This window comes from Protomyctophum parallelum (genome assembly GCF_964188405.1).
Source record: "Protomyctophum parallelum genome assembly, chromosome: 19".
In the NCBI taxonomy this organism is placed as follows: domain Eukaryota; kingdom Metazoa; phylum Chordata; class Actinopteri; order Myctophiformes; family Myctophidae; genus Protomyctophum; species Protomyctophum parallelum.
In genome coordinates this window covers 28,328,819-28,345,382 of record NC_139717.1, presented here as the reverse complement: position 1 = coordinate 28,345,382, position 16,564 = coordinate 28,328,819, and the positions used below count along the sequence as shown (strand labels likewise).

The window sequence follows — 16,564 nt, the reverse complement described above, 5'->3', positions numbered from 1 at the left end:
CCATCCCCAATCTCATGCTCAGAAACACACTCTCTTATCGCCAACGTTATATACCATTTGGCTCTGAATATCCATGTGTCCAGAAAAGATAAGAGGAAAACCCACTGGAACACGTCTTTTTACCTGTGAAAAAAATAAATTTAAAACAAGCTGGATGTGAGGCAGAGTGGGTTACCTTAAATATTAATCCACACTCATTATTTTCACGGAAGGCTGAATTAAATCCTAGCTATCACTTCAGGGGACAATGTCATCTCTGCCCAGATTTACAGACAGCCCCATCCTGTGGGGGACATGTTTGATATGGGCATTCAGAGGCGGGCGGCCGCGGCTGAAAAATGGCTCCATCTGCTGCTATCGTACTAACTGGTGGGCCTCGGCACAGCAGGCAGTGAGATCTACAGTGCCAGCACTACAAATAGCACATGTAAAACCATCACACATTTGTCATCCATGTCAGGAGTGGACACAGGAGACAAAAGATTTTACAACACAGACCGTATTTTGGAAATGAAAATAAGAGACTGTTTTAATCACAGACTGGCAGAAAAGAAGAACAACAAAACTCTCACACCCCTTTTCATCTGCCCCATGTAAAAGGATGACGTTGGACCGTGAGGCTGGCCTACACTGCAGGAAGCTTCCGAGCACGAGACACCCCCCCGGTGTTGCAAAGAGCTTCCCGGAGTCATGAGAAAGCATCTGCCCTTGGCCTTCACCGGAGGGAGGTAAAACTAACAATAATAATAAAATAAAACACAAAGTAAACAACAAAAATGCTCCAACAGCTGGAGCCGCCCATGGAGCCAGAGTGCGGTAGGTACGCTCTTTTCCTCTGGATAGAGTCCTCTGAACAAGGGAATGTTGTCTCTGTTGTGGTCATGGCGCCTGCTCCAATGCGGCGTGTGCTCCTACACCACGGCGTACTGCTGATACAGCAGTTCTCTGATCTTATAGTAGTCATCACACAGGCAGCCTTCCAGACCGATGCGCCCGGCCTCTGTCTGCACAGAGACGAGAGAGAGAGACAGTGAGTGTGGAAGGGGACAGAAATGCCACCATGGTCCTCATACCATCTTCCCAGTAGAACATTGTGCAACGTGGCTGTTCCCAGACTTGTGCAAATCATACAGGTCTATTTGGTCGCATTTACACAATCTCAAGGTGCTGTAAGTGAAATGTGAAAATAAAACCCAAATCTATATAAGCTCTATATTATCATAGCAATCATTACTATAGTGTTTGTTCAATAATAGGCATCTACCCGTCTCTAGCTCTTTAGTTAATATGAAATATATTTTCAGGTCGGGATTTCACCTAATCAAGTGAGAAAAACATGCTTCTCTGAGCACAGGTCCCTGCAAGGCCAGGTTGCAAACCCAGGCCTACCCCGTCGGGGAAACTGTTTGTGTCGCACCCTGTGGTCAGAAGTGAAAATTGATTTGGAGGGCTACGCTCTGCGATTCCCATTTGGATTGGACGTTACCGTCATGATATATGACTTATTTTCTAAGAAATGGGCCCCCAGCCTCCGCCCACACATTGAAGGCAATTACAGGCAGATCGTATTTTCAGAATGGAATATGAAAAATCTGACACACATCTTGATCACATAATCTATAGTAGTAGTAGTACAGTAGTTGAAGAAAAAACAAAAATGTACAGTATATACTTAAATATATTATATATTATAATTATACTTATAACTTAAGTATATATATACTAAATTATATGTATTTTCTTGTGTTGGATATACACACATCTTTGAGAGAGTTTTTTTAAGTGGATGTTTGGGTATACTGTCTCAAACAGCATGTGTGACAATGATTAGCTACTACCATGAATTAGGAATATATTAATTTAAAGCATGGTCATATTCTTCAACTTTAGTATTATCCAACGGCAGGAGAGTGGTTGCATGTTCAACCTGTGTGTGCGACTGTGCGTCACTTGACTGTGTCGCTCTACACTTCACTCCCAAGGTATATTTTAAACACCTTGGCTCGCTTGCTTGAATGAAAGGCATAATCATCCATGTTTTAAAAATAAAGACGATTAATGCATCGTGAGTGGGCAGAAATGCCGTCTAGGAATCAGAAGATAACCGGTTCGCCAAGACTCACCCAGGTGTCCCTGAGCAAGATCCTTAAGCCCTAACTGCTCCCCAGGTGCTGTATTAATGCCAGCCACTGCTGCAAATTATATGTATGTGCAAATGTACTGTAGCAGACATGATACGCCATCAACATCCAATTACTTCATTAACTGTAAATACTACCAAGTATTATGGAGATTTATGTCATGCAGCTCAGCACACTAAAATCTGATAGCCGACAGCAGTCAGAAAAAGAGCCAAAGAACACAGAGAAATGTCTGATACAGTCATCCTCTGCTTCTGTTCAGCAAACATGGATTATGCGTGAGCAATGCGTATGTGTAAGCATTTTTTCATTACATTCAACTGAATACAATGGCAGATGGAATGTGCAGCAGTGAAGACACAGAATACAAGCAGGCATGTGAAAGATGCCAGTGTTGGGTTTTCTTCGATGTTTTTTTTCTTCCTTTCCCAGTTGCGCAGTAAACTCCTGTTGGCATGGAGGTGATGGAGCTGCATGCAAAATGATGTTTGAATTTGGCTTTTAAGCTGATTTTTTTTGTTTTGTTATCTGGTCTAGACAGCAGGCTTTCTGGGCTTTGTATGCAGGCAAAGCAGTTCTCTGTGATGACAGGGCCTTTTCATAAGGAAGCCTCATTTAGAAATTCCCCTGAAATGATTTCAAAAGCTTAGAGACACTTAAATATTTTAGAACAATTAAAAGACATTACACACACACACACACACACAACATAATTAACATACCGTAGTCATACATTGAAATATTACTGAATATCATAATGAGCTAAGATGAGCTAAGATTGCATTGAGACGCTAAGCGTCTCAATGCAATCTTTTGGCTTGGCGTTGCCTGGCTGCCATTCCATGCAAGATGGGTGGAGGGCCAGGCCTGTCCATTCACGGTTATGGACAGCTCATGGGTGCTGCGAGGAAGGACACCTACCCTGCGGACGGCCACCATGTTGTTGCAGACCAGCACTCCACCCACAAACTCAGCTTGGATGCCCTCCCTCAGCAGGACCTGCTTGAAGTCGGACAGACGTGGCTCGTTGATGAACACCGACTGATGGCCTGGGGTCTGCAGGGGAGAAACCACAAGATGAGAATGACTTCTATGTAACCTGGTAGTGTCTGGCCTGGGGTCTGCTGGGGGGAAACCACAAGATGCCAGTGTCACAATCAGAGAATGACTGAGATGTAAACTGGTAGTGTCAATCTCTCCCGGCCAATGCCGCTTACGGCAGCACTACTGTACTGTGTTGTGTTTCCATTGTTCCTATATTATTGTTGTTGGTGTTATTTACAGTATTTTACCTAACGGCAGGAGCTATTTTATTTGTTTGACCTTCACATAAAACTATGAGCACAAGGGGCTAGTATTGGTACAGCTGAAATAGCAATGTTCCATATTGTGATGTATTTAGTATTTCCAAGAGAAACAAGATAGTGAGGTGGAACATCAAGGAGTACAATTTAGCTCAAAATGAGACTGTTTTTGATGCAGTCGCCATTCTGGAAATGGCAGTCAAAAAACCAAACACCAGCCAACTCACAGTTCTTCACTGCATGGAACCACCTGGTGGGCATGATTATTTTACTGCTACCATTTATTGAAATCTAATTACTGCCAGCATTTATTGAAAAATTAGGATCTAATTACTGCCAGCCAAAATTTGAGCTCTTATTTTGAAAAGCCGCCATTTCCTGTCAGTTAGCAGTAGAAAGCAGTTGAAAGAAATGGATAGGCGATCTAAGATGGACGATCCAGTGTTGTGCTAACAACACAGCTAGCTAACAGGCTAACGTGAGTAGCATTATGGGTCGCTCGACCGAATGACTATAAAAGTGCAATTGACAAAGATCTTTGTCAATGGCAGTCAGCGTCAGTATAAAAATTAGGCTTCAATTGACAAAGATCTTAGGCAATGGCAGTCAATTAATATTTTCCACATTTTAGATTTTATGTGTGTGTGTTGTGTCTGTGTTTTATCAAATGGTTTAGTTAAAACCAAAATATAAGCTAATGAAATAGCCATTGATTTATTGTCAGTTGTCTGAAAATTAATTTCAACTTTGAGTGTAGAAGAGATGCTGCTGGCAGGCACGCACAAACACACGCAATGCCCACTTCTCATTCGCAATGCTTGTCTCCCCAATTGAGCCGTTGTTCAGAACTCAACTTGATAAAAAGCTTCTTCTAGCTGAGCACATCATCTACCAAGCCTTGCTAAAGCATAAATGAAAACAACGTCATGTGCATGCCAATGCATTTGAAGATGGAGCATCCAACTGTCCAATAATAGTTCACTGTGGGGTCTTGGGGACTTCATCGTTTTGTTGACAACTGTGCATGGAATTATACACAGTGTGATCGGCCCCATCCTATTAAATTATTACCACTCGAATTGAAAGTCTCTGTGAGGAGAGGAGACTGAACAGATCTCTGCAAGAGCTTAATCAACTGCCTCAAAGGATACGCATATTCACATACTAAATGTCACTTATGTTGCCATGACCTGCTGTGAGTATATTTTGATTAATTGCTGGCCAACTGAGCCACTCAACGTTATGAAGGATTATTCTGAAGTGCCTATATTTGTGCACTGCAGTACATTTTAACAATCTATTCAAGTAAACAAAATAATATTTGTCTTTTTTGTTTTCCCTAGGGAGAGGGGTGGTTGGGAAGGACAGCAGAATATTTTAATTGGACTTTGGTCAGTACTAGGTTCTTGCTAATGTATGCAAGTCATAATTTCTTTATAGGAATAAGTTATGATTTATTATTATATAAAACAATTAAACAATATATTGTTAAAATGGTGCACAACACGATAGAGGATATTATCTAAAGTGTTAAAACTAACATTTTAACTAATGGACTTTAAGATAGTTTATTGTTTATAAGGATCCCCATTAGCTTTTGCCTTGACAAAAGCTAGTCTTCCTGGGGTCCGACACAGACAAACATTTAACATAGGCAATACTAAGAACTACAAGGGATAGTAACAGGTGCTGCTATCGGGGGAAGCACACAGAAAATAACCTAGGATCCTTGTTAGATGTAATTGTAACTGATTGGAGCATCTCTGTAAAGCATAAAGCAAACAAAGTTGCCATATCTTAAAAGTAATGGATTATTTATTTAGCACACGTCACGTCACACTGTGGCAAAGGGTCACTACAACAAAATATATAAATTATTATTATTATTCTGGAAAATAAGAAGAGTGTTCAACACAATAGAGATGGCCAAAGATCAGCTTTTGCCCTAAGAAATTGCTTCTGTGCCTGCCTCCCTTTCCTTCTTTCCAATAGGTTTAAGGCTATCTATCTTCCCTCACAGCTTGCTCTGGTTCAGTGTATTGTTCACAGACACCACTCGTGAATGTCGAGGTTAGCTGTTCTGGGATCCGCTCTCTTGTCTTGGCACCTTGGCCTGGTTCTCTTCTTAGTGAGAACAAATAATCTCTCCTGGGCACTTGTGCAGTGACGTAACGTACTAGTTACAGGCTATTTACTACTAGTGCAGGCTATTTAGGATGGCCACTGCCTATAGTTAATATGCCACTGCTCCTGGGACATAAAAAGGTGTTACCTGCTGGCTGCTACTACGTTGATAATTTTCTCCCACCAACCTATCTGTCACAATGCTAGATGAAGCTTCGCTATGTTTGATGACCAGCCAAGATTACCGGCAGACAAATTCATAAGCTGCAGCCAAAATTGTCCAGAATTTGGCTTTTGCCCAATGTTTGTAGTCTACTATCCTTTTCTTTTGCTCAGCATTTCTGACTGAGCTGAATTACATAAAGCATTCTACTACAAAATAAAACTAGGGATGCCTCGCCCTCGATCACGATTTTTCCACTCCCGACCCAATACCAATCAACAATCATCAAAACCGATTCAATACCGATCCGATAACGATACAGCACTTATTAAGTCTCTATATGCTGTCTGATATCTGGCAGGTAGCACACTTTTTTTTATCTTTACTTTTTATTGCCGATTTTCTAGTCTGGAATGTTAAAATCAGGGTTGATCAAGTGATATTTCTCAAACAGAGAACATAACCTCCCCAGAATAATAGTCAACAAACAAGTTGTACAACAGTAGGTTATGAGAATAACTGACCCATTTATTTTTACCAACTTGAGCCTACTCACTTCAAACGTGGATAATGCAGATTGATCAGGTTTTTTGTGTTATACATTTCTCAATAGGTAGGCTATCTACACTAAATTGACCGAACGCTGTCTGTCTGTTATTCTGTCTGTACACTTCCTTAGCACAGAACAAGACTGCTGCTCCGCTTAGGACGCCTTCTCAAAACGCCACGGCGCACGGACAGCCTCACGGAACCCAGCCTCAATGTGCCCTGCTTTAATTACAAACACCAAAGCCAACCTCCGAGTTCAATAGGTTACATGCATCTCTATGGGCAGCAGACAGCTAGCTGAGCGGTTTTTATGGGTCTAGCGGTGATTACACATCATTTAAATTTCAAGGACCCCCATTTTGACATGCATTAGCTACTGACCACTATTTGAAGCCTAATAGCTTGGGGTCTCTGGGACCCTAAGTTATAATTTCTTATTTATTTATATTGTAAAATCAATGTGAATTTAACTCTCAGAGTGTACAAATAGAACCAAATGGACAGGTTAGGGTCCATTTGGTTCCATTTGTACACTTCGAGTTACAGATTCCATTCTGAATGTTTCCGAACTATCTATCATTTAGCTGGAGACTCCTTGGAACTCCCTGAAGGACCCCTGATCCCACTATGAAAAACGTGCAGTCCTACACTGTCTGTCCGTGTTCCACATTGTAACAACTGCAATAAGTGACATCCGTTCTATATTTGTTAGCACTTGTTTAAATGGCTTTCGTTTGATTTTTTTATTCATAATAATAAAATATATATAAATATAGCACACTGTGCATTGTTTGCCCTCACCTCATGTGGTGGCAGGGGCTCCAGTGTGGGGATAATGTCGCTCTCTTCCGATGGCTCCCGCTCATCCTCTCCAAATAGGCTCTTCATTGCACGCTGTGCAGCTACCGCTGCCGCCGCCAGGGCGCTTTGGTCGACCTCTGGGTCGGCCGCGACCTCCATGGGCAGAGCCAGTTCGCCCTCCTCGGTCTCCTCCTTGAGGCCCTCCTCTGGCAACACACCAGTGTCCACCTTCACCACTCGCATGTCCAGCACGCCATCGATCCACGCCAGCTCTGTGTCCTTGGCCTTGCAGAACTGCAGCGAGCTCACCAATGAGTCTTTCAAGCGCACCTGCAGAGCGGGAGGTCAAGAAGATGTGACATTGGCTGTTCACAGTGGGTCCCTAAACAATGTATTTGCTGTTAAAGCAACTAGTGTGACTTTGATGATGATGTCTAACCTGGTAGATGTGTGTCTCGCTGGTGGCGTCTACAGTTTCCTGTAGCTTGGGCGTGTAGATCTTGATGTCCTTTGTGAAGGCCTTGCAGGACTCGGCCAGTTCCAGGCTGGCCTCGGGGGGCCCATGGACTATGACCAGCTGCCTGGGCTTCATCTGGTTAATAATTTTCTTGATGGAATCTCCATCAGAGCGACCCTCATAGTCAATGTATGTTACTCTGGCTCTGTGAAGGGTCAACAGGAGAGATCATTTACTATTAACCTTTAACTAACCGTCTTCGCAGCGCAGCGTAGCGCTGCACAAACTAATTATTTTACAAGGATGATTTCATGATGATTTCTGCACACCAATAGGCACGTTAGAGTAATCCTTCATACCGTTGATCGCTCAGTTGTCTGGTAATTATAGGTAATAAATCATAACATAATCACAGGTCATGGAGCGACAAAAGCTTTAGACCTGTGTCAATGTCAATATGTCAGTTATGTCAATGCATTGTTACAGTATATTGTTTTCTCATTTATTGTATCGTAGCCTATTTTTGTACAACATTGTCAACATTTAATCCTCTACATGTGTTCACATATAATGCTGAATAATAATAATACATATGCCAAAAACGATATATATATATATATTCTTTTTCAATTTAACTGTGCTAACTTTATTAAAAGTAATCCAGTCGCTATTACTTCTGTAGTTACTGTTATATTTGAATAAGCCATGGGTATAACTACACGCCATTGGATCGTTTGCACACACTACTAACCTGATCTCTATGTTTTCTACACTAGAGGTGCATTTGGTGGGAACCACAGAGAGGTCCTGCTCCATGGGCTCGTCACCGTTGGCCATCCCAGCTTCCAACTTGTGTTTCTCCTCCTCTGTGGCTTGTAGCTCAGGAACCAGAAAGTCCTCTGGTCTATAAACACCACACATCAATTGCTTACTCATTACTATTAGAGTTTTCATTTTCTGCCCGAACCCGACCCGGCCCGGCCCGTCCAAAGAAATATGCGAATTAGTCTGGCCGGGCCGAGCCTCGGGCTCTGTGATTTACTGCAATTTTTTCTTTTTCTCCTTTTTTTTATACTAAAAAATAGCAATTCTGTTATTTGTGTAATGTGTAGGCTATATAGCAAGTATGTATTTATTATGAAGAGGGCTGCGCTATGGCGATTCACTTGTGACAGGAGGAAGACGGAGGAGTGGAGGCGGGGGGCTTGGAATGGATTACTGACTGCGCACAGGCAGAGATAAGTGAACGGTGGGGTGGTTGTTTAATGTTTATACCGCTGGCTGGCCTCTGGTTTGCGGTGCACCAAATGAGCTTCAGTTCATATGCTAAATGTTTTATAAATTAATCGGATTATCACACGATACACTGCAACATGACAAAAACAGTTGCACTGAGCCATCTCGTTAAACCCAGCTGGCTGCGATGAATAACCTAATCATTAGGCCTAATCAACGTCATATAGTCAACAAACCGATCCATATAATTCTGTAGTGTATGATGACCACGCAATGTTACAGTCCACTGCAGGCTACAGGCTATTTGATTTACAAAATGATTAGTATTATAACCGCCCCTCGGTGCGGCCGCTGCGGCGGCGCTCCTCGTTATATGTGCCCGATTTAAAATAACAGATCTCTAAGCTGTCGAGACACGCCATGCAGCGGGTGCGTAGATGGTTTGTAAACTTTGTAGGCTATGTTTGTTCTTTTCGACTGGGGACGATACTTGGGGTCTTGGACATTGCTTCACTTCAGAGGAAACTAACCAACACCACTGGAAATGGAATCCATTAGAATGATATGGAAATGGTACATTAACAGTCTAACGTGAGCTACATAAATCCTTTATTTCGGCGATAAGTCCATTGAACTCCGCTCTCACTCTCACACAGACACACACTGAACCACTGACGGTGCGTGCCGCTGCGCTGGCCATGCATTAAAGTGGCGTTCTTTTTTTTCTTTGTCGGGCTTTATCGGGCTTCGGGCCTAACATTATGGTAATTTTTAGGGTCGGGCCGGGCTTCAGGCTCAATTACTCATATGGTAGGAATATGCACAGCTAGTCCAGTCTATATATCTTCCCTACTAATTGTAGAATACTGAAATACTAGTTGTTTAAACTTGTTTTAAATTAAAATCCCACTGCCAGTGCCATTTTCAGCAATGTAATGTAGTGGCTGCATTTAGGGACAAAATACTAGCTACTCCAATGTAAACCAGCATGGATAATGGCATCAGAACATTCGCTGAAGTACACTTCCATGCAGAAAAGTTAACTATGGTTTTTCCCATTTGGATTATACGCGAGAAAAATAAATGAATCTGAATGTAATCATTTTGCTGAATCAACAACTGTAGAATAACCATGATCATGGAGGCAACATTTCTCAGTGGCAAGATTAACTTATGTGACTATATTTAATGTTGGTCATATAGATAGAAATGTGTTTTCTGAGTTTAACCTGAACTTTTTTTTTTTAGATGGAGTTGGTTACAAAATCATAATTTAATCATCAAATTAGTCTTAGTCACGACTCACTGCGCACATCCCAAGTTAACACAGGTCTCAGAGAGATGCTCAGAACTGCATTGGATCACTGTTAGCTGAGGGTTTGGATTACTACAATTATTCATAAAGTATGTTGATTATGTTAATGTCTGTCTCGCATTAATCCTTCATGCAAACATTCAAAACATAAGTTGATGTGTTTAAGTAATAAGTACCTGATGATTTCCCCATATTCATCCCATTTGATCCTTTCCTCATGTGTGGGGTACATGATGTAGGATTTCTTGGCCTGTTTGAAGAAACTGCCTTTACGGTTCCCCTCTCCCTTCATCATCAGGTCATGGTGTTTGCTTTTCGACACAGTGGGCTGATCCAAGTCATCCTCCATGTCACTCTCATCGCTGGAATCGACATCCACCCTGCACACGAGCACGTGAAATCAAACACGCATCAAATGCACAGCGGTTTCATTTTCTAAAGGGCAAATGTCAAAGAGATTTCTGCTCAACAGTGGGAAAAAAAATAATATGTCAATGTCATCTGTTTGGGCCAAGACTGTGACACAAGTCTTGAAAACAAGTATGGAAAGAATCAGGGCAAAGAAAAGAAGAAAATATGTTCATAGCATCCTATGGACACCTTCCATAAGCACCTATATTAATCACCTATAGTTAGATACAGTTAGCGTTAACCAAAGTAAATGTCTATTTCATAATAAGTCATGTAATATAACGTGGTGTCACTACTAGGGGTAACAAGACTCACCCCGGTGCGTGCCCGTTTTTCCTCCCAGACATTTCCCCAGTGAGGGGGATAACTTTGTAATATGCTATTGGCTGTTTGTATTCTTTTTGGAAAAATATGAAAAGATACTCCTGTGGAAAGGCTATATTATATTAATTATATTGACCCTATAAACAATTTAGTATTATTTAGTATATGTAAGGTTTTGCCCCCTCAAATGGTACCTCGTCAGATAATCCCCACATATCCTACAACAACTTCTGTGAACAGACTTCACTGTAGTAGCTTTTCATAAATTATATTTGTACTTAGGCTGTCTGCTGTCATGAAAGTTTATAGTTAGAGAAATTCCTGCTGTCCAGCCTCTCCGACCCCTCATTGGGGAAAATTCTGGGAGGAAAACAGAAACGGGTGAGTCTTCTTGTATTCCTACTAGGTAGCACCCCCCTGCACCAACCCAGGTGAATCACGTGTCTACTACAGGGTTCTTACTCCTTTGCTTGTTCCATTTTTTTGGCAGCCTCCTTTTTCATTTTGTCTTTTTCAACATATTCCTCCAGCTCCTTGCCTTCCAGCTTCACCCGTTTCCTGACCTGTCATAAGAACAGAGAAAATGTGCAAGGGTGTGAACACTGGAGTGACACATCAAGCTGCTTCCTCAGCAGGGGAGAAATGTATGAGACCACAATAGCCCAAGGGACATGCTGCATCAAGAGATAATTCTCTCCCCCGATCCACGCTGCTGCAGCGAGCCAGAACCATGGACGCTCCTTCCCTCTGCCAGCCTCACCTCCAGATCCAGCCGCGTCTCTCCAGGGTTGTCGATTAGGTAACGACCAAGGGTTCCAGGTGTGGTGCGGTAGGTGAGGATGATTGAGTTCTTGGCATCTGTGCACCACTGGATAAACAGTTCTCTGGAAAAGCCAGACTCCAGATCTGGCTGGCTGCACAGCACCACCTTTGGGCTGGGCACCCGTGCCAGGTCTGCCAAACTGTGGCACAGCGACAGGTGGCGGAATTGGAATGGGTTGTTTCGTTTGTCCTCAAAGCACCTCATGAGTTTGTCACTCATCCACTCCACCTGCATGGGAGATGAATGTCACAGCTAGTACCATGCTGACAGTGAACTTGGTCAGTATAGCGCAAAAGAACAGCTGTGAATATTAACAAAAGCTACAAATCTGCCTCGTCTTTTGACCATATTCACACAGTGGCTTTTTTGCTCATACTTCATACTTGGGGATAGGTTAGTTTAACCCATTCTGACCTGAGATCAGATTATAAAAATGTCTTCTACATCCCGACAGTTTTCTGAAAAAGCTATGTTTCCATGTCAGTCGTTCTTCGATTAAAAAAAAATTGCAGATCTACAAGCTCATGCGCCACCGAGTGGCGTGCTATGAGCTTGTAGATCTGCTATTTTTCAATAGCTAAAGCATGACATAATGCTAACACCAAAAGGGGTTCCCGCCTAAAATGGGATAATATTGCACTGCCACTATGCATGTTCTTATAACATCAGCCTGTTCATTTACCGTATTTGGCAAACAGGGCAATTCAAATTCCGAAAGCTAATCTCATGGTGAATGAGCAATTATTATACATTTCTTACACCAAAAGGCATGATGATAGGTACATTACATACTCCTGCCTTTGCCCTTAACCAAAGTACTCTACAATCACTAGTAAACTGTGTCTGCTTAGTGCTCTGAAGTAGTTGGGTCGAGTACACAACTTTACCTTTAACCTTTATTACACAAATATTATTAACTGGGGTGAAATATGTGTGGCTGAGACCTGTGACTTGGAGAACTCCACAACATTGTAGCTGACATTGTTGAGCAAAGCTAGTGAGTAGACCCCCAGTCCAGCATCCTTCGTTCTCCAAATCTGGTCCAGGAGCTGAGCTAACTCCAACACACGGCCGGCGGTATCCACGGCAATAAGAACGTTACCATCACCGCGGAGGGTCTCCATTACATTGGCTGTGGAAAAATTAAAATAAAGAAAATCATCACTGGCCTATTCGCTAGTGTTATCTCTTATGAAAGAGATAATGAAAGATGCGTATAGACAAATAATGAACTGGATGACAACTGACAAAAATTCAAATTTGAAAACATGGCAGAGGTCAAATGATTCACAATGCAGGGATTGTAAAACAATAACCAACTGGTTTGACTCAATATCTGATCATTGCTGATCATCTCAGGAAGATTGAGACATCAAGATAGACTGTCACAATTTCTACAGAATCATAGAAAGAAGTCAAAACATTATTCGGTCACAAACAGAGAGTTCTACCCCAACCCACCACTGACGACGGTGTTCCCACTGAACATACGATTTTCGGCCAGACGCTTATCGACACCCCAAAGGACCCCTGCTGTTATTCACAGGCGACACTGATTGAGCAGGAGAGTAGGATGAGTGACACTTCGCTACCACCGACGACTGTACACACACTGAACATTCTACAATCGATTTCCGGCCAGGCGCTTATCGACACACTGAAGGCACAGGGTCAACTTGGTTCAGTACGTACGTACTTAAGAGAACACAGTGAAAGATGACTTACTGAGTAGCTGCTCGTCCCTCTGTTTGCGACGGGGCTGAACATATGTAGCATTGAAGGAGTCTGTAATGAGTAGAGATGGACGACTTATGCTTTCCAGCGTACAACCGTTCAGGTGGCTGGAACATAACAGTGAAACGGCAGGTTATTAAAGAATGTGAAAACAATGTGTGTGTGTGTGTGTGTGTGTGTGTGCGCGTGCATGCGTTTAATTTCCCAGTCTGTTTTTGTCGCCCTCTACTCACATCTCTCTTTTGTGGTTGAAGTCCACTGCATAAACAATCTCCTCCTCCCCATCCTTCACAATTTTCCAAATCGTGCCTCCAATCATGTGACCAGCTGGAAGTGGAGTGATGGACAGACCATGTCCTTTCCCTATCAGGTGAAAAAAATAAAGTCTATTTAGTCCATTAATGTGTTAAATATGTTCAAATTGAATCATAATCTGCAACTCACTGACCTTTCAAATTGACAATCTGGGAATATTTCAACTGCTGGATTTTGTCAAATGCACAGTCCACATCATCCAAGGTAAACAGAGTGAAGTCCTCACTGTTGTTTCGAGACTAACACGAGAGGCAGAAATGATTAAGGAAGCACTTCATAATCATGCAGTCCTTTTCAAACTGAGACCTCAGCATGTGGGCACAATAGAATATCTCAAGCGGCCCATGCTCACCTGGTATAGATCATACATGAACATCTGGCCCATCTTGTAGACGGGGATAGTGGCGTAGATGGTGCAATTTAGACCCAGCTTTCCAACAGCATATGGCAGGGCTCCCAGGTGTAAGGGGTCAGGGTGAGACAGGAGCACAGCATCAACCTGGTGAACATATCTGAGGTAGGGACAAACACCACACCCATTATTTATACACTTGTTTGTTTCTATTCACTGTGATCTGTTCGTGACCGTATAGGGCCACTATGTAACTCCTATCATTCTGCTGTGAAGAGGACAAGTGAGAATCTGACATAAAACTTCACAAAACACTGTGTCTCACAAACTTTCCCAGAAAGTCTCCTTTGAGGTCGAGTTATCAGTGGCTCAGGAGGTAGAGCGACCGTCTTGGAATATACAGGTTCCAGCTGGTTCGAACCCCAGCTTCTGACGCTTCCTTGAGTAAGACACAGAACCCCTAAAGGCCCATTCATACTTCCGTTTTAGGTGATAAGGTGATCACTGAAACAGTGTTAAAACGAGTTAAAGAGAGATGTGTTCGGGCGATGGGTGAGTAATTTTTCATTTATACAGTGTCACCATGGTGTGACGTCATGTTGTAGTTTTCGGTGGTCACCTTATCATCTAAAACTGGAGTATGAATAGTCCTTAACTGCTTCGATGTGTGGGGTGGATCTAGCCCCTTTCGGAACCCTTGGTTAAGCTTTTCTGAAGTTTGGACATCGCTTAACCATAGCGTCCCTGATCAGTTAGTAAGCACTCGATACGATGCAGATGTACATACCCTCCGTTCATGCCGAGCGGCGCTCCGCTTGAGTGTTGGTGAGATTTTTCAAAGATGCATAAAGCGGCTATAGGAGACAACGGAAACGTGGGAGAAATCGCATTAACCGCCGATGCTGTTAAGTATTTTTAAATCATTTTTTTTTAAGTTTTGGCTTCTCCGAAATTCTCTCTTCCTCACTTCCTTGTTGACTTCCCATTGTACCACCTCCCGAGTGGCGACTGGCTAGCTGCACGTCCTAGTTACTGCCTCTGATTGGCCGACCGCGTACATGCAGGATGTTTAGAATGCTGTTGTGTCGTGGGAGGCGGGACACGAGAAGTGAGGAAGAGAGAATTTCAGAGAAGCCAAAACTTTAACGGCATCGGTGGTTAATGCGATTTCTCCCACGTTTCCGTTGTCTCCTATAGCCGCTTTATGCATCTTTGAAACATCTCACCAACACTAAAGCGGCGCGCCGCTCGGCGTGAACGGAGGGTATGTACATCTGCATCCCATGGAGAGTGGAATAACCGATTAGGGACCCTACGGTTAAGCGATGTCCAAACTTCAGAAAAGCTTAACCGAGGGTTCCGAAAGGGGCTAGGGTGGATCATGTAATGCACATGATAAAGCTCTTCAGATAAAGTTGCTATATCGAGACAAAGAACGCAATCAATGGAAGATGTCAGATATTCACATATTATATCCTCCACATAACAGGGCGACAGGATCCAGGTCGGAAATCACAGATGTACTTTTTCATAGCATCAATGATGTCCATGGAGAAGCATTCATCCCATCCACAGTCCAGGAGGAAGCGGAACTCATCCACCTGCAGCAGGTAGCAGAGGGCTGACTCCTCCTGCACCCCTGACACCGCTGTCAGCTTGATAATGGACGTCATCGTGCTGCTGAGCTGTCACAATGCTCTGAAGATATTAAAAACACACACAAAAAGTAAAACAAACAACCATCTTCAGCACCCTTAAAGCAATACGTTTCTTGCTGGAGTAGCTCGAGTTTAAATTCGAAAGAGGCAACTATGTAAAAAATAATATAATGTGAATGGTTCAATAAACATGTTGGGAATAATAATAGCTGTTGTTAAAGGAAACCCAGAAAATGCTCCATTGACATACAACTAGCATATATGTTGCTATGTTACAACTGCATTGTGTGGCTAGCATAGCTTTGCTAGCCACATTCACATTGTACCGACTAGTGGGTTTGGGTTTATCATCTTTTTCATTATCACAAACACGAGTAACGTACCATTAATTATTAAATTATATAAATCCACGTCTATTCACAGAACTAGGACGAACTGAACAATCTGCAATTACAATATAATAAAGACATTTCGACTAGCGTTTAGGAATCAATGGCACTGCATGTCAACAGGACTATTTGCCGCTAGTACTACTACTGCTGCTAGGTAAGGTTACAGATACCAAGGATGCGACACATACGTGTGTAGCCAACGGAAGTGTATGCAGGCAGAAGTCAAATTGTAAGAAACCAGGTAAAATCCAGCAACAAGATACTAAATTATATTTAAAAAATATATATATATTAAAAAAAAAGAAGAGTCAGGATCTGGTTTAGCCCCTTTCGGAATCCCCCCCCCCCCAAAAAAGAAAAATCCTGGTCTGGTTCAAAATCACCTAAAATATTAAAATATTGTACAAATCTGGACTAAAAATGCATATAGAAATAACCAAATACAAAGGCAAATGTGTGATAGCC

The 16,564-nt window shown here is 42.4% G+C and overlaps 1 protein-coding gene across 1 annotated transcript; it reads right to left on the bottom strand.

Moving 5' to 3' along the window:
- Positions 1-759: 759 nt before the first annotated feature.
- cpsf2 (cleavage and polyadenylation specific factor 2) lies at positions 760-16,227 on the bottom strand. The gene is made up of 15 exons (XM_083790228.1): positions 16,091-16,227; positions 15,574-15,747; positions 14,050-14,209; positions 13,831-13,936; positions 13,616-13,745; positions 13,374-13,489; positions 12,593-12,780; positions 11,586-11,876; positions 11,288-11,388; positions 10,267-10,470; positions 8,291-8,443; positions 7,522-7,744; positions 7,083-7,412; positions 3,063-3,197; positions 760-1,004 (listed from the first exon to the last, which is right to left on the bottom strand). The coding sequence occupies exons 2-15, from the start codon at positions 15,720-15,722 to the stop codon at positions 912-914; spliced, it is 2,379 nt and encodes a 792-aa protein (XP_083646354.1). The 5' UTR covers positions 15,723-15,747; positions 16,091-16,227; the 3' UTR covers positions 760-911.
- Positions 16,228-16,564: the final 337 nt, after the last annotated feature.

Coding starts and splice junctions, on each gene's coding strand:
- cpsf2 (XM_083790228.1), bottom strand. CDS start 15,722: ATGACGTCCATTATCAAGCTGACAGCGGTGTCAGGGGTGCAGGAGGAG. Junction 11,389..11,585: donor AGACGCGGCTGGATCTGGAG/GTGAGGCTGGCA, acceptor TTCTTATGACAG/GTCAGGAAACGGGTGAAGCT. Junction 8,444..10,266: donor GAATATGGGGAAATCATCAG/GTACTTATTACT, acceptor TGGTGTTTATAG/ACCAGAGGACTTTCTGGTTC.